The sequence below is a fragment of the Embiotoca jacksoni genome, unplaced genomic scaffold, assembly GCF_022577435.1.
Source record: "Embiotoca jacksoni isolate LCO1_2020_lvr unplaced genomic scaffold, fEmbJac1.0.p SCAF_8, whole genome shotgun sequence".
Classification (NCBI taxonomy): Eukaryota; Metazoa; Chordata; class Actinopteri; family Embiotocidae; genus Embiotoca; species Embiotoca jacksoni.
The window spans coordinates 16,434,725-16,454,014 of record NW_027185436.1 but is presented as its reverse complement, the minus strand read 5'-3'; the positions used below and the strand labels follow the sequence as shown (position 1 = coordinate 16,454,014).

The 19,290-nt window shown below is 40.9% G+C and overlaps 1 protein-coding gene across 1 annotated transcript; it reads left to right on the top strand.

Moving 5' to 3' along the window:
* The first annotated feature begins 1 nt into the window (after nt 1).
* abhd17b (abhydrolase domain containing 17B, depalmitoylase) lies at nt 2-16,222 on the top strand. The gene is made up of 4 exons (XM_069138592.1): nt 2-523; nt 1,860-2,336; nt 12,943-13,122; nt 13,614-16,222. Exons 2-4 carry the CDS (start codon nt 1,870-1,872, stop codon nt 13,831-13,833), a joined length of 867 nt encoding a protein of 288 aa, XP_068994693.1. The 5' UTR covers nt 2-523; nt 1,860-1,869; the 3' UTR covers nt 13,834-16,222.
* The last annotated feature ends 3,068 nt before the right edge of the window (nt 16,223-19,290 follow it).

Below are 19,290 nucleotides of genomic sequence, written 5' to 3'. Positions count from 1 at the left end.
AGCCAAAATAACGAGCTGAGTGATATTCTCAACGAAAGTGGTGTTTCAGAGGGAAGTGATACTCGTGAATTGTTTGACGAAGCGCCACGGACGCGTTTTACAATAACTTAGTTAATTCCAGACCTTCGTCGCATCTACCCATGTCGCCGTTGAGCCGTATAGACGCGAACATCTTGAATGAACCGATCTCGTTATCATTCAGGACCATATGTTGAGAAAACCGAGGAGAGGAAAAAAAAAAGAAAAAGGAAACGGCAGTTTAGGAAGCTGTCTGGACCCGGAGGACGAAGCGGCGAGCTAATAGTAACTCAACGCTAATGTGCCAAGAAGGATATACACACTCAACGTGACATTGCTTACAAATAGGACACGGACATAAGGATAATCTTGGCCAAAGATAACCTCGACAATCTCCTGGCGTCGAGGAGAAGATAAGTTAGTTGGCTCGGTGCGAAGACGACACCAGACTACGGCGACGTTGGCCAGTACTGTCACCTTAAACGAGAGCCCAGCCGCCGTCCAGGTACCGTAGGGATCATTTCTCCTCTCTTTCAATGAGGAAACACGCTTGTTTTGTTGGCTAATTTGGCCCACCGTACTTTGCAGCAAATTGTGTCTCTATCCACTGGAAATGGTCACATTGCTAACATCCACCACCATTTTACAGTAAATCGCCGCAGGGCTCATTTCTGTCTTCATGTCAGGGGGATTATCGATTATTTGGGATATGGGTGGCAAATAAGATCCACATTGTGTATTTTGCTGCTTTTTTGGGGGATGTCAAAGAATCGCGCAGAAGTGGTATTAATTCTCTAATTACGAGTGACTCTAAAAAAGTATTCGCCCTAAATCATCTCTGGGACAGCCAATTGTTTCTATACAGTCAATGGTACACGGATAATTAAATTGAATTGAAATCATCTGCGTGTAATCAAGATGCTACACTTTTTTTGTTGTTGTTGTTGTTGTTTAATAAACCTGTTTCTGGAAGGTCCAACTGCTGGTTAGCCTTTTTTACAAGTATATTTTACCATTATACTTAACAGTCCCACAAAAATCAACTACGAGATTGTTTAAAAATAGCAATCAAGCTAAGTCCCATTCATGTGTAGTTAAAAAAGGAGTCACATTACAAAGCACCCTCCCCACCAAGGATGAATTTCAGAATGGCTTCAGAAATGGCCTTTCTCCCTCCAGGGCATTTTTTTTTACAAACCAGCTCCTGTGTCCCCAAAACTAGCTCTGCTGACATATCCATTCGTGGCTACAGCAATTTAAAAGCACCTGGACTGTCTTAAGAGATAGCCTTAGGTGGGGGGGTCCAGGTGCAGGGCGAGACAACAACAAAAAAAAGCCTTTCAGGTCAATACTGTCTGAGTGATTGTGGAGCCTCGAGCCAGATGGAGCACAAGCACTCAACCAGGTATAGGACTCGATATTTTTTTTTGAATCCTAGCTGAAGGGAGTCACGCTTTCTGGAGAGACGAATTGATAGTGTCTAAAAATAGTAAAAAAAAAAAAAAAAAAAAAAGGACACCACTCTGCCTTTAGCCCTCTGTCCTGGAAAAACCCCTTGCTTTTCCACTTAACAAAGACAACTGTTTATAGAGAGGGAACATCAGTCAAGAGCTTTATGGCATAAATTTGCTCTCGTGATTTTTTTTTTTTTTTTATTGGGATCAATCTGGGGATGCATCTCCAAATTAGTGTTTCAGTTGGTTGAGAGAGCCCAGATGTTCCCGTTCGATGATCTGTTTTCGCTCTCATTCTTGGCTCTCAAAGGCAATTCTTCTGTTCAATCTGCAGATGAAACATACAGTATGTATCCATTTGAACCATTTTTGCTCTCCCTTTTGCAGTGTTTTGAGGATGAACCACTTGTCCCTCAGCGAGCTATGTTGCCTTTTCTGCTGTCCACCGTGCCCCAGCAAGATTGCCTCTAAGCTGGCCTTCCTGCCCCCAGAGCCGACCTACAGCCTCATGTGCGACGATAGCGGCAGCCGATGGACGCTGCACCTCTCCGAGCGCGCCGACTGGCAGTACTCCTCCCGCGAGAAGGATGCCATCGAGTGTTTCATGACACGCACCTCAAGGGGGAACCGCATCGCCTGCATGTTTGTCCGCTGCTCGCCCAGTGCCCGGTACACTCTATTATTCTCCCACGGGAATGCCGTGGATTTAGGCCAGATGAGCAGCTTCTACATTGGTCTGGGTTCACGGATTAACTGCAACGTCTTTTCCTACGACTACTCGGGTTACGGGGCCAGTTCTGGGAAACCCTCCGAGAAAAACCTGTACGCTGATGTAGACGCTGCCTGGCAGGCACTCCGATCACGGTAAGTAGAGTTGATGATGATGGTGGAGGAGGGGAAAGGTTAGGAGCTCTACATTAGAGGAAGGATAAAGTCACCAATTAGTATTGGTGAAGGCCGTGATGATAGAATAGTTGACAATGACATATAAACTGCTTGATTTATTGAGGAGTGGAAACCTAAGCCCCTCAAGTGTGGCTCCTACTGTGTGTGCCCGGCACTCAGAACCTGCCGATGAACGACAGCATCTAGTCGCCAGTAGCGAAACAAACCGAAATGGTGACGTCGATGAGGCTTGACAAACACTCAGAGAATGGTATGATAAACCTAATGACCGTGTACTGAGTGAATCAAATTCCCTCAAGTGATTGAACACTTAAAAGGGATTGATTTTTAACTTGCAGTAAACTGTGTCACAGCCCAGATTTTTTTTTTTTTTTTTTTTTTTTGGGGGGGGGGGGGTATGAATACTGCAGGCAAAACATTGTATGAATCCTCCCATGCAGTATATGATGATAATTCTGGCCTTAAAAGTACTAGTGTTTTCCTCTACATATTTCAAGTTATAAATGAATCTGTCAGCTGTGCAAACAGTGAGGAAAAAAAGTCATATTCGTAGAAACTCCACGTTGATGTTTTGGTTGTCAGCTTTGTATTGGTGCTGTGAAATAATTCTGTGAATAACAATCGTGTTTTTGTTACGTTGTGACTGTTGAGTGCTGGCATTAAGGACATTTCAGAAAGTGTTACAGTAGAAGGGGATCGCTGAAATCAAAGCAGAAATGAAAGACAGTTGATGTAGATCGACAGGGATAATCACAAACATGAGGGGGATAAGAAAAAGGGATAGAGCAGGAAGACGCAGAGTACTGAAGGAGCTGGGCGGAGGGACCATTACTGAACTGAAACTGATAAAGTCATGGGTGGAGATGACAAGGAATGGTTTAGTAGGGCTGACACGATGTTCTTGTAGGCGATAATAAGGAGCGTGGTTTCTCTGATTATCCTGCCCCGCCATATGTAGGCGGGAGCAGGTGCTCTGCTGCATTGCTTAGCTCTGCAGCCGACGAACAGACTGATATTTTCTTGGCTGTTATGAAGCCTCGACTGATTGGACATTTTTCCAATTGATAACCCCCCCCACCCCATTCAGTGCTTCCTGTTGGTCATGCATTACTCTGTATAGCTTTATAATGACAGTGAAACATGTAGGGGCTCCTGGTCTCTTTGTGTTAGTACATTGCAAAAGGCACTGCTTTTGAATTCCCACTCTGTTACAACTAGAATCAGAAATAGGCAAATAAACTGGGAATTTATTTTTATGGTGTTTCAAAATTAATAAACTTCTTACAGATGGATTCAAAAAAATACAATATATGCAGATAGATGTTGCCTTAAGTTCTGAATCATTGGTATCTGTGGAATATGGTCCAGCACTACTTACTGCAGGTGTGAACCCTTTACTCAGCTTCAGTGCCTTCCCCCCCACATAAGGCCTTTCCACCTGTAAGCAAATATCCTTCAGTCCATTTTTCTAACCCCACGTTCTTCGCTTCCTTCCGTCCATGTCTGAGGACGTCTGCTTATTGTCTTTGACACTCTCATCATCTCCTTCTTTTGTCCTGTGCTACACCGTCGACATGGCGCTTCATGTCTTTGGGTCTGGTTTGCCAGAGTTTCTGTGCAGCAGCACGACAAATACTAACACCGTATGTAGAGCTGAAACATCTTAATCAGTTCATTAACAGTCTGCTAATGGACAACGAGTCTGATAGTTGATTAGTTGTTTAAGTCATTTTTTGTTGCTTCCTGCTCCTTATATTTTCTTTCACAAGCTAGTAAATGAAATATCGTTGGGGTTTGGATTGTAGCTGGAACAAAGCAAGCTATGTGAGAAATTGCTTGGGAAATTGGCGTGGGAAATTGTGATGGACATCTTTCAAAATTTCTGACACTTTATAGATAGTTAATTATTAAAAAAAAATAGCTGACAGATTAATTGGGAATAAAAATAACTGTTAGTTACAGCTCTGTACACGTGCATACAAGACAAATGCTTTTTAAACAAAAAAGCCCACATCTACACACCTGTTCTGAGAGAACAGGAAGTGGAGGAGGAGTAAAATTTGCATGCGAGTGTGTGTGTGCGTATGTGTGTGCGCATGCGCGCATCATATTTATGACTTTTGTTTATGCTGGTGAGGGGAGGAAATAACAGTTGATCCAATAGGCCTGTTTGTTTTTGTATACTTCCTGCTGGAAGACAAACAAATCAGAAGAGCCAAACCGATGTAAATCAACCCAAAAAAACAAGCCTCTGGTTGTGGAGTGCTCCTCCTGTGCTGATGTGGGTGTATGTTCTGTAGTAAATGGAGGTGTTGGCAATGCAGAGGTTTAAAAGTGCTGATGAAAAGCACTGGCAGAGCCACTGGCAACAAAATGTTTTTATCAGCTACTCACTTTTCCTGTGAATCTCTCTCAGCACTTTGACAGAATACAATGACTTGGCTTTCGTAAACAAGTTAAACAGGAAACTTGACCGGCCATTGCTCTGAAGAAGAACCTGCTTTTGTGGTCAATTACACTTTTATTTTCCTTTGAGAATGCTTCATTGCTATGAATGCCACACAGTTTTACCAAAGCTTTAGGCACAATATCAAATGTGATCTTTCTTTTGTTTCTACACCCTGCACTTAACTACTTGAAAGAAAAATTAGTGTTTGAGGCTGCTGTTAGCCTCCTTGTTTTTCAGGAATATCCTACTCACACACACACACACACACACACACACACACACACACACACACACACACACACACACACACACACACACACACACACACAATCGTGACCAGTCCACAAGTTAGCCTTGAAATTTTCTTCAATCCAAGCAAAGCAAAACAGATGCTTTTCATCATCATCATTTGGGCATCTGTGTGTGGGACAGCAGTGGAAAGAGCAATTATGAACTTAAATGTCATCTACTCTGTTCATGTAAGCTTAGTTACTGTCTAGAGTTAACTTGAAACTCTGCATGGCGTGATCTACCTTTTCTGTCTGTGTTCTGCACACTGCAGGGGCTCTGTCTTCATTCATCATTTCTATGGTGATTTCTATTTTATTGCAGTATAAACAATCCAATGTAATTATTTGAGTGGAGTAGTTTATGCAGTGACTGTAATACTATCCAAATACAAGATGTAGTCCGCTAAATATTAGCTTGTTATCTCAATAAGCTGAATGTCACAAAAATGACACGTCCAGCTCTATATTAGCACGACCTACCTCTAGGCCAACTAAACTTTTGCACTTCGATCAGATGGGGAGGCCATTCGTCTCCGGGTGTTATTGAACTTATTTTCTGCATGATAATCATGGGGTCTATCAATGGAAGCACGCAGGTAAACATCAATCTCAGATTCTGTATCACATAATCTGACTTGCTGGAAGTAGGCCATTGGCAGACGATGCCAGTCGACGTTCTTCTCCCCTTCGGCTGTGAGCTACAGCTTTCAAAATCCCCGTCACCATGGGAAACAACAATAAAAGCAACAACCTCCGAGTAGCACCCTACATACCTAAAATGCAAGTTTTCTGTGTGTACACATTGCACATGGCAGACCGGAAAAACCAGAACAACAAGAACAACTGGAAGTGACAGAATTTATGGTAAATCTGGTCAGATAGTGGAAAGGAGGAATATGTGTAATTTGTTTTATACACACTTACAGTTGTAAGAGACCGCACTTTGTTCTCGTGCATATTTTTTTTTACTGTAGATTTAGCTCTTGCACTCTATTACAGCCATAAAATGTCTGTTTTATAAAGCTACATCGCTTTTATGAATTTTCTGTAACCTTGAGGTGTGGTTTTCCAAATTAAGAAAATAGAAATTGAAAAGATTAGAACTTAACTATTTTTGTGATATGCAGTGTGCTTATTATTATGGAAAGTGATTAAATGTGACTCTTTGTTAGGTAGTTGTCTTTCAGTATTTGCTAATTCATACAATTTTACAGAAAGAAAAATCACTTGGAGCTCCACAAATTACTTTCCAGCTTTTGAGAAAAGCCTCAGCAAAATCAAGCACTTAAGATCACCACAATTACAAAAGGGAGGGACTGTATTTGTATGCCAGGCTCGCCTCCCCATGTGCAAATGTTCCACCAAAACAAGTCGATCACTATTTTATAAGGGCACTGTCCGTGACTGCATCCTGGCTTTAGCGCCAGCCGAGACAATTATGATTGGTTCAAATAAATATAAACAAGCAAGAACATTTCTTTCTCCCTTTATAGCAGAACGATAGCTAGGTCCAGCCAGGCCGTTCTCCAGCGCTGGAGCAGTGTGATGGAGATAAGTCTGGCTATATGAGACCATGTAGGTCAAGTCACATGACTTGTAGGTTACTCTGGGAATAAATGTTGTCGGTCAGATGAGAGGATTTCAGGAACAAGGAAATAACTTGGTCTTCATAAAGCCCCAGTTTGCGGGCATACTTGTCCCATGCCTTGTAGTCTTAATGGACAGCATCCTGCAGCACATTTAAACCCAGTTACCTCTGGCTCTCACCGTGAAGACGAGTTGAATGGGGTTAGAGGACGGAGTGCTTGTTCTCTCTGCAGACCTTTGTTACGCATTCACACAGTTGTAATTTCCCTACTAGACCTAATAATGCATAGTGTAAGTCACATTCACTTATAGAGTGTCTCTGTATAGAACAGGTTTAAGAGCAGGTCATGAGACACTAACGAAACTTAGGGTTTTAGGATTGAGCTTTTTTTTATGTTGTTCTTTCTTTCTTTTCTTTTTTTTCTTTTTTTGTCATTTTTATTGCAGGCAATGTAGACAACATAGTCTTGATTGTGTTATTGTCAAAAACCACAATGTTAGTTTATTTGTCTGAGCAAGGCCTAATCATTACACATTACATCACTCGGAAAAGCCCAGTTGCGAGTCTTAATACACCATTTACACCTCATATTCAGATATAATTTGTATCTGGACATGCACATTTGATTTATTGGTCTTTGCATTTACACCTGGTTATATAAGACATTCTCATTATGTCAGATGTGCCCACAATTTTATCTCAACAAACATGCTGCGTCTCAGGTTACAGGAAGCAATACTACTGAATCAGCTGTAGCTCTTGTCGGCCTTTCTCGACCACCTGGCGCAGAATCGATCACAGTGTGAGCCCGATCACCTCCAAAAGTCGTCAGACAGCTGCGACCTCGTTCTGATCCCGGTGCTGCATGAATTGTGTCAACATCTCTTGTATTAAGATGCGTGTTCCCTTATCAGGATTAGTTATCAACAAAACAAGACTGCCTGAGTAATGGTATATGGAGATCTTCTAGGTTGTATATGCAGATGCCACTTTTCATGCAGAAATACACAGTATGCCTTTGGATGTCATAGATGTTCTCCTCTTACTTTAAACCAAGACCTTGAAAAATAAAAGAAGTTCATAGTTCCATTTTATATTATGGTAATTGCCCCTCTGTCAAAAGCGTTAGCACTCGCTGACTAAACTTTTATGGTTGGTGATACTGCGCCATCATCTCCAAAACCCCGTGTTATATCAGCTCAACAGACACTTCTGCTTTCAATCCTGTCCTGCAACTTCACCATTTTTATAGAAGAAAATAAAATGATGACAGTTCAGAGAGATTTTTCACAAGACTTCCTTGTGGATGCCACATTAGAAAGATGAATAAGGATTTATTAACAAAATATGAAGAAAATCTTGTGCACAATTTTCATATTTTTGGCCTCGCTTTTTGTGTGTACTTAATTTTTTTTTTGGTGTAAAATCTTCAAAGCTTGGTGTAAATACGGCCTCTAATATCATTTAATATTTGTCTTTTTGAATCAGCTGCCAGTGCATCATTGTTTAAGGGCTGTGCCAGATTCATAATTGACTGCCTGTGTGATGGAAAGAGGGTACAACCCAGGCTTTTGACCCCGCCGAACATGAATCAAGTAGATTGTGTTTATCACATCAAAAGGCCTCTCTGCATGGCCTCACATTAGTCGCCTGCCTACGTCCCTCGTGCATATCTCTCATGTTGGATCAGAGCGCAGCCTGAAGAAGAGAGCAGCTCGTGTATCTCTCTCACTCCCTCGGCTTCTTGTATTTTGTCAGTGGCTATTTTTTCTGATTAATTGACATTTTGAACACACCAAATCCCAACTTTTCTGCTCTTGTTTTACTTTTCTGTGTCATCCAATCCTTTTCTCCTCATCCTTCTGAAGTCTGCAATTTCACCTTCTCTAGAGTACTGACACACTTGCACAGGCTCCTCTCACTTTGCTCCAAAGTCATATGACAGAGGGCAGCCACATGTCAATTAGCTGACAGTCATAAGCAAAACTGCACAGCCAGGGACACCAACACACACTCCCTTGTACTTTTGTTCAGTCACGGTGGATGAGGGCACTCCCTTAACCTGAACAGGGAGTCGGTCAGAGGATGTAGTAGTCATTGTGTGAGGCAACAGGTTTGCACACTCACACGGCCTCTGTCATTATACTAAGGATTACGCAAAATAGATGAATGTGTCAAGGTACTGTTGTAAGAGTAGAAGTAATCAAGCTTCAGGAAAAAGGTGCAGTTTGCTGCTTCAAGAGTGCTCACGCTGATGAAATCCATCAGTGCACTTCCTCTATTTGTGTGTGTGTGTGTGTGTGTGTGTGTGTTGCGATGCGCAATACAGAATGGCACTATATAATTTTCCCTCAGAGGTGGAGGCGGGCCAGCAGTCAATCCCACTAGTCTAATATTGAGCGGTATCCTAGCAACCGACTTCCAATGAGCTTTCAGACTGACATCTTCCCACACCGTGGCCAGTAAAAACAAACAAGGAAAAGTCACCTCCTGATCAATCACCTTATTGATCCAAATCAAAACGCTCTCCATCTTCTCAGACATTGAACGGTGGGGCGAACTTCTCAAACATGGACATGGAGGGAAACCCACGATTATATCATTGTTTACTTTATTTTACCCATGTGGTATTCGCCCTAACCATTCGGCTGGCTGATGGCATCGTTTAATTTTTCTTACCTTGAAATATCAGTGTCAGTTGGGCTCCTGAAGCCTGTAAACAAGGGCAGCCCTGTCTGCTGGGTAATTTGGGTGGAGTGCGATCGGTCACCCAACTGTTCTCCTTTGCACAGGACAAAACAACCAGAGCTTAATTATAGTTTTTGCTGTTTGTACACATATTGACTTAACATCTTGTTAAGCGTGCGTGTGTGTGAGCATCAATCCATAAAAATGATCTCAATATCTACTCCTTGTCAAGACAAAAAGTTAAAAGGTTGTAAGCATAGTAACGGATCATTGAGCATTTCAGTGAAGAATCCCCCTGCTGTTGAGCAGATGGTACTCTAATCTGTTATAAAATGTTGTACATATGTTCAGGAAGTCCTGAACATATCTATTAGTCACAGTGACGGCTATGGAATGAGAATATTTTTCGTCCTCGGGGTGCAAGAGGTGGGCAGTCAAGAGGGAGCAAGCGACCGAATAGGGGGATGAGGGAGGATGTGATGCATAATAGATTGGATCAAGAGACTAAATTGATGAAGGTTTGGGGGAGGGGTGTAACCAGGGAGCATGGCTGACTATGGCCTGTTGAGGTCTATTCAAGCTGAAATGCGATGGAGTAAATTGTAGACTAGTGTTGGTGGAACCGGAGGGGGTGGGGCTGCATCTTTTGTGGAACTGGGTTGGTCGAAGCCTGTCATAGCGTAGTTTTAACACGGATGCAGCTGCAGCTCTGCACTGCGATTGTCCTCCTCCTTTCGTGGCTTTCCGTGGATGTTGGAGCAAAAGGCAGAGCCGTCCATCGAACCGTGCCAAGATAGCAGGGTGGGTTGGCAGTTAGAGGGACCTTGCTGTAAGTGGAAGGTCAGATGGAAGCCTTGCATTAGTCATTGTGTTTACATGCATGTAGTCAATTGAAACACTATTTGCACACCTGCTCCCGATGATAATATTGGTTAAGTGGGAAGATGTAAGCAAAGCTTGCCAAGTTAGGTTTGAGGATGACCTTGCTTCATTTCCTGTCTTCTATTCTTTTTAAAGGGTTTTCTTTTACCTTCTCTGAATTGAAATTGCATGAGCTTTAAACTGTTGTCATCCATGTGACATTTATGTTTAAGTGATCCGATATGGCAAAGATCTTTGACTAAATTAGTCAAACCAAAAGGAGCTAGATAAGAGATAACAGCAGATAAAGTTGAACTTGAGAACTACTCTGATAAAAGTGTTCATAAAGGTAAATAAACCGATGATTGGAGTGACAACAAAGCTCAACTCTTTGATTTTGAAGTTAAAAGGTCACACCTATAGATAGTGTTGTGCACTGCTCAGCAAAAGGGGGAGTTATGAGGTTTGAAACAGTCATTCAGAATTTGTAATGATTAACTATATATCACAGAAGCAGTTAATCTTGAATGTTTTCCTAAATCAACAGAGTGGCAGTCATCTCTCAGATTGACTTCTGGTACTTGTTTTTCATTTCAGATAGTGTTCACAACTCTTGATTTCACTGGAAGTCTCTGCCCCTCAAGCTCTGTTATGACCTACCTCATGTTGTTTTTAGCTGAGCCTAAAACGTCAAGCTAAACATTGATATGCTAAAAGTCAATTGTTCAGAAAGTCAATGTCAATTCTCTATGTCTTTCTTTCCATTTTTTTTTTTTTTTTTTTTTTTTTTTTTAAGAAATATGAAACCAGGTAAAGGCAGGAATCTAAAATATATATTCTCACCATCAGGCAAGTAGGTCATTGTTGAGTTGAAGGGTTTCCTGCAAACATCTTGTGAATTCTGCTTTCAGTGATTATGCTTCCTTTTTTCTTTAAGCTGATTATGATCAAAACTTTGAACCCTTTTCAGGCTTTTCAAGTTCTGAAAAACAGCTTTTCCACAAACTTGACGAGACAGAAGAGTATTTTGAATTGACAGGGAGAATTTATAGATTTATATTTGGATGACAATCACTTAAATTGCACAAAACTTAATGGGTTTTAAAAGCATGATGGCATTTACCTGCAAATGGGTTAAAGGCTGTTCAGGCTGTTGAGGCTCAGCTGTTTGTTTTAGAAGCTGTTACACCAGAAAAGGCAATTTTATACAGCTGATATTTTGGATTCCTCCTCACTATCTTTCAAATTTCTCATAGGTTTACTACATAAGATTTAAGTCTTGTCTTGTAATCCCACTTTGCACCTTAAGAGGATAGTGAGTCACTGTGAAGTTCAGTCTTTGACATAATCAAAACAGCCATTTCGTCACATTCTCTTGATCATTTTAGTCCAATTTTAATTGTTTTGAATTATAATAATAAAATATTTCATCGCACCTTCATACAGCTGCATTGTTGTATAAGTGAGACAGGCTTTCATTCCACAAATTGAGTAGATTATAGTCAGCCAACCCTCAGAGTTAATGGTGCCGTTGATGCAGTAACACCCATCAGTCTGCTGTAACTGTTTCCCATGCCATGCCAGTATTTGCACCCCTATTCGGTGAAGTCCAGCTGACACACCAACGGTAAACAGTTCCTATACTCCTGCTAATGACGGCCTGCAAGCAGGACGTGCGCTTCCACGTTTGATCTGATGTAGATCTGCCTGCACTCAAGTCTTTTGCCCTTCATAGCTGCAACACTACATTACTGCAGATTGTTCCCACGCAAAGGTTCTAAGTATGATAATCCATCACAGCAGTTTAGAGTGGTGGCAGGCTTTGGTGTTCATGTATTCATCACTGTGTATTATTGGTGCGTGCAGTGGTAGAGGCTATGAAATGTTAAGCCTGTCATGTTCTTGTTCTGTTAAGAGTTCCTAATGTTAATCATAGAGTAGAGCAGAGATTTTGTCAGGCTGGATGGGACTGTCTACTATGTATTATCCAGCAGTACAGAGGGAGAGACAGTGATGCAGTGTTCTCAGACCAGGTTTCAGGTCGTCAGCTGACTGCTTGCTAGAGTGGGTCACGTTCACCATAATCAGCTGTGGAATGTCTTCTATTTTTTTATTTTTTTCCCTCTCTCTCCGTTTCCCTCTTCACCCTCAAACCAGTATCGCTGTCTCTTTTGCTCTCTTTCTGCCCATCTTGCTCATATTCCCCCTCCCTTCTGAATCACAAGACTACAGCGGTGGTCCTCTGTGTTCAGCTGCCTTGGAGAGCAGCAGAAAGCCAGATTCACTGAACTATGGCTGTATTGCATCTCTGTGTGCTTGTTTTAGGACGCCCTATAATCACTGAGTCACTGTGGCATGACGTTTCTGCTGATAATAGAGTATGAGTAAGTCTGAGTTAGCACACAGGTGCGTGTTTGCTTATGGAGCAGCATGTGGGGGGAAAAGAGAGTATGATGGGGAACTAATTGCCAGCGTGAGCCTATTTATTATGTCACTGGTAAAAAGCACATGAAGAAAATTAACTTTGACCATTGGATTCCAAAATAAAACATTTTCTTTTTCTATTTTGCCAGCAATGCTGCTTTTTTATAATTAACTAAAGGCCGAACTGGATCCCTGCCAATGTCTGGCTACTAGTAGTGTAAATATCCAGTTCACGGTGAGTGATATTCTTTGTCCCTCTTATAGGTACGGCATCCGTCCAGAGAATGTGATCGTGTATGGTCAGAGCATTGGCACCGTGCCCTCCGTGGACCTGGCCTCTCGCTATGAGAGCGCTGCAGTCGTCCTCCACTCCCCGCTCACCTCTGGCATGAGAGTGGCTTTCCCAGACACCAAGAAGACCTACTGCTTTGATGCCTTCCCAAAGTGAGTGGACTGTGCGGACAGATGGCATGTTCGAGTGCCAGGCTATATGCATCACAAACATGCACCAAGAGGCACACCGCCTTCCCTGTCCAGTTCGAATAACAAGAGCACACATGCACTTAAAAAAACACAGCATTATTTGACTGAATTTGTATTCGGGAAAACACACACACACACACACACACACACACACACACACACACACACACACACACACACACACACACACACACACAAATGTGCACTCAGACAATTGAATGTCAAATCAATTCAGGAAGTGTTTTTCTTCTCAGTCTGTTTTAATATTATTCCCAATAGCTCCCTCTGGTGGTCAGTTGGCAAACTAGTTCTGCTCCATTATTCTTTGTTGATGAATTTAGAATTACAATTTATGGCAGGAGTTATATGTAAAGTAACTCAACCAAAGTCTCTCTCTTTCTTTTTTTTGTCTCCATGTGTCTCTTGTGTGCCCTAATTCTTTCACTCCAAAGCATCGACAAGATTTCCAAGGTGACGTCACCAGTACTTGTGATCCACGGCACGGAGGACGAGGTCATCGACTTCTCCCACGGCCTGGCGCTGTACGAACGCTGCCAGCGCCCCGTGGAACCGCTCTGGGTGGAGGGGGCCGGACACAACGACGTGGAACTCTACGGACAGTACCTGGAGAGACTCAAACAGTTTGTTGCACACGAGCTGGTCAACTTGTAGAGGAGCCGGAAATCAGGGTTGAGAGCGACGGAGAGAGGAATGCAATGATTTTCAGGCGAGGTTAACTGATGGACAAGGGGTACAACTTTTTCTTCTTTTTCCGTGAAGTAATGCAGGTAGAAGTGGTGTCTGTCTGTGTTGTACTGACTTTATGGTGGCTGACTTCTCATTATCGCGCACCTCTCCCCCTCGGAGCTCCACTTTGCCCATGGTCTGGTACGTCCACTTCACATGCTGCAGCTGTGAACTTAGAAGAACCCATCAGTTTTTTTGTTGTTGTTGTTTTTTTAAATTGTGTTGAAAATTGCACATCATTTTAGTGTGTGAATGAAAGAGAAAGTAGACATGTCCACAGACAACATATCATGTGTACATGCAACATATGACTGTGTGTGAATGTGTGTGTGTGTGTGTGTGTGTGTGTGTGTCACATTTCTGCTGCCTTTTGAGAAGGACATGGTCCACGGTTCTTAATGGAGACCTCTAGTCAGCTCTCGAGCCCTTTGAGGTTCTGAGAAACAGCCTTTCTACAAACCAGTCCGGATCAGACTCGCTCAACTCCATCTGACTCTGAGGGCAGGTTTGGTCCTACACACTGCAGTCACCGTGCATGTTTTTTTTTTTTTTGTTTTTTTTTGAGTACTCTTTATTATATTTTTTATATTATACATAATATTTGCACGTATCAGCTGTCACTGAAGAACTGTACGAAACAAACTGACACATTACCTAGCTGTGCCCGTGTTGCCAAATGTTCAGTATAGTATATTGCAGAGACAGAGGCACACAAAGAAGTGTACTTTTACAAATGAGATCTGGACACATCTCCAAAGCTGTTAGCTGTATTAAGTCTCCAGTTCTCGGTTTAGTTTAAAAGTCGTACAATTTGATGTTAGTCTCCAACAATACGATGCAAGATGAGGCTCAGCCAGCAGCCTGTGTAGCCAGTTAAAAGGTTGCGGCTGTATATCGTTGACCAATGAAGTGTGGGTTATATCCTCACACTTTTAACTTCTGAGTTTAACTTGAAGTATAGTTGCTGTCAGATCAGTAGGCAATGAACTTGTTATTTTCAGAAAAATGAAATGCTTAGTGGACAAAGTATCTGACCCCTGTTTGAAATTAACAAGTATTCACCTAGATATAGTAACAATTTTAAAGCCCCGTGTTTTTTTTTTTTTTTTTTTTTTTTTCTTCCTTTGGGTTTGAAGATATCAAGTTAAATAATCTATGTAGTTATGATTACAGATCTCTCTTGTGTACCTGGATCAGATCTTTCTAGATGTATGTTTTTATATGATCAAGATGTAACTACTGTGACAGCAGCTAGCGGTCAATGCTCTGATCAAGACTTAAACCACTAATGCCAGTCAGGATGAACATTATGAACCCAGCTAGCGTTGATTCATTTTCAGTTCAGCAAGATATTTAAAAAATAAAATGTTACATTCTATGTCATTTGAGCATTAACTTAAGTATAATTGAGCTGAGAAATGAATGGACTTCAAACTTGGGTGCTGACTCGCAATGTGTGTAGTGGGACAATGGGTCAGTGTGAGCGGCTCGGCATTAAAGGCCTCCATCAGGGACTGAATGTCCTGGTTTTATTTTTTTGTCTTAACTTTATCTTTTTGTCTGCATGGTAGTTCTTTATGTTGATCTGCCCTTTAAACAGTGAAGCAAAACAAAGCGTTATCACACTGATGACTCCATTAGGCCCTGTCAGTGCCCTGAAAAGCAAGTGTCAAAGTGCCACTGCATGCCACGAATGGCTGTTTTCTCTTTGTTTTTGACCTGTTTTACAACCACAGAATTACATTAGAAATCTAAATGAATTATTTTTTAATACCTATATTACACTTAAGCCTGTGTTCACAAAAGGGGTCAATTTTTGTTAAGTGACAATTAACCAATAAGCCAATGGGTGCTAATGTAAACCTTCAGGTCTGATTAGGTTCAGGTTGAGAAGAAGCAAAGATGATCGAGATCTGTATCACGATTGGTAACAGCTGATGATCTGACTTTTTTTCACAACTCATTTGTCTTATAAATAAGGTTGTGTTTTTCTTTATTTTTACTTTGTAAATAATATTTGTACTGGAAATGTTGTCATTATTTTAATTTTTTTCTGTCACAAGCTTTTGTCATCTATCAACTGTATTTCTTCTTGTTCTTCAACTCTTGATATGACAACAATTATACCAAGGTAGGCCATTGTTTTGGCTTTCAGAGGCCCTTTGTACGGGTCACCCTGTCAGGTGTCATCTCTGATTTGATTAGATTAATTTTGTATAGCATATTTCAATACAGAATGAACTTGTATGTAATAACATTAATATAGTAATTCTAACATGGATAGAGGAAAATAAACTGGTATTTGAGAAACAAACTAATTTGTGACTGAAATTTTCATTTCTGGGGGGTAAAATATTTTTAAGTTGGTGTTATAGATATTTCTTACAGTTTTAGAAAACTATAATTTGGTCATATGAACATCTTAAAAAAACTGGTTTTACAGATTTTATTTAGTTTTTGTTTTAAATGGAGCCACTTGGCAGATCGTGGCTCATTAACGTACCTTCAAAGTGTGAGGTGCCCCAAGGGATGGACACACTATCAGACACCTGTACAATTAAATTAAATTCAACAAACAGCCCTGCATCAAACATTTTGTGGGTAAGAGGCAGGTGATATTTTAGAGTTTATCTGGTGTTACTATACCTTGTTTATAATACAGCATCATCTCTTTTTCAGTAATAGGGTAGAGATTACTTTGTTTTCGCACTGTGTCTCTGTGCCACTGAAGCACACGGTACTTTCCTGAGGTCACATCGAGAAGATAATATTTCAAAGGAGACTTTACTGAAAGGAAAACACGTCAACTTGATACTGCTAGCGTTCACGGAAGTTAACTCAGCTGCTTCTTCTGAGGGTAACCGCAGAAGATGTTGAGGCAAGTAGAAGATTATAGCGGTTATTTAAAGATTAAGGATTTGGGGGGGAAGTCCTGCTGTGTGACTGCGGTTATGACATGATTAAAGTTATGGGAGTTATAGTGGTTTATTTCTCAGACAAAGCAACTTTTTTTTTTTTGAACAAATACTTGTATTTGTTATGATACAAGTATTTAAAATTTCGATATTCATAATTTGGAAAAATACATTGATAGATAAAGGCTCCATTCCCTGTTTTGTTAGTTTTTCCTGTCTGCTAACATAGCAGGGTGGTAAGAATATCTTTCCTTCACAACAGCAGGCGGCAGTGTGGGTCAGTTTGAAAAACCTCCTCAAAATACAATACCTCCTCATGACCCCTTCGATGACTCCTCGGATCAGATCGGATGGATTTGTTTCTTCAAGTCTTGACGAATGAACTTGTGTCAAATGCTTCAGGTTAATGAATTCACACTATCAGCACAGCAGAACATCAGTGGTTGTTTTATCCTGTGATCAAGCAAAAATTCTTCTTTTCTACTTCAGCAGCAAGGTTACAAGTGCATGACATGCCTACACTGATTTAGCACGAGTATTCTGTTTTTGTTGTGGTTTCACACATAGGGCCCTAACTGCTCATGTGACTTTTTTAGGGAAGGAATCACCTGCTCCTGAACGTGGCCAAGACCAGAGAGATGGTGGTTGACTTCAGGAGGAAGGCGACGGCTCCACAACCGCTGAGAGTTCTGGGAGAGGAGGTGGACATGGTTGAGGAGTACAAGTACCTGGGTGTGTCCATCGACAACAGACTGAACTGGAAGACCAACATCAAGGCTGTCTACAAGAAGGTGATGAGTCGACTCTTTTTCTTGAGGAAACTTCGATCCTTCAACGTGTGCAGCGAGATGTTGGAGATGTTCTACCAGTCTGTTGTGGCCAGTGCATTGTACTTCGCTGGGGTCTGCTGGGGGAGCAGCATTGGAGCCGGTGACACCAACAGACTTAACAAACTGGTTGAGAAGGCCGGCTCCATCATCGGCTACAAACTGGACAGCCTGGAAAAGGTGGTGGAGAGGAGGACGCTGAACAAATTATTGTCCATATTGGATAATCCTGTCCACCCTCTCCACCACCTGCTGCAGGGACAGCGGAGCACTTTCTCTAAAAGATTCCTCCAGCTCCGCTGTCACAAGGACAGATACAGAAGATCATTCCTGCCCACTGCAATAAGACTGTACAATAACTCACCTCTGGCAAAATCCATCACAGTACAATTACACTGTTGACTGTGTTTCTTGGTTTGTTTGTATATAATATATATAGATATATAATATATACTGTACTGTATATATATATATATGTTGACTGTGTTCTTGGTTTGTTTGTATATAATATATATAGATATATAATGTACTGTATAAACTGCATTTTATATTGTATATTTTATATTTATATTTCTTACTGCTATTTACTGCTATTTTATTTATTTTATCGATTATTATATTCTATTCTAGTATTTTATTCTATTATTTCTATTATTATCTTATTGCTTCTATATGCTGCTGTAGCGAAAAAATTTCCCCTTGGGGATTAATAAAGTACATACCTACCTACCTACCTACCTTTTTTGCTGCATTAGCTCATGTGGGTAGGAAATGAATAACTTTCAACTGCTGACAGTTTGCTGCTCGAGACATGGTTTGTCATCTATTTCGCAATAGCTCTCTGACTCCACTGATTTTTGAAAACAGGGGGCTGTAATAATAATATTACTGGTGGTGATGTTCTCAACATAGTCCTACATCCCAGTCCAGCATTTCAGCTTTTAGTGATTTACTATGCTGCCCTCATCTTATCCTATTTACATCAACATAAATAAACTGATATCAAATGATACACATTAACCTGTACTAGCTTACTATCACTGTTGATAAAAGAAAGTTATTAGCATTACACCATTGTTGCAACTTTTGAAATAACAACTGTAGCCACTGCTCATAAGGCTTTAGCATTCAGGACACTGATGTCCTTTATATTTACTCCAAAATTCTATCAATATTTTTTTTTGTCCAAACAAAATATCAATGGATAATAAAAGAAAAAGAAAATACAATTCAGTATTTTGTTGTCAGAGTGGAGAAGTATTAAAAACAACATTTTGATCTTCACGTTTGGAAATGTTCTAAAACTATAAACATACAGTTTCCCAATCAATAAATATATATAGTTTTGAAAATCAAAGTAATTGAAAACAGTATACTATGCTCACTATTTTGTCTTGGAAGGTATCTCACAATTTCTAAAAGTCCTAACGGCTAATACTTCAACTATTTAAGTGTTTCTACTGTTTCATTACAGCTTTTATAAAAAAAAAAAAAAAAAAAAAAAAAAAATTCTCTTGTGAAGGCTTTGCGACTTTGCTCTTCATCCTGTGTTTTTCATTGACACTAAATTAAAGTGACCGGAGGTTCTTCTGATTGTTGCCCCTTTTCCGACGGTCGTGGAACGCAACGTCACTTCCTCT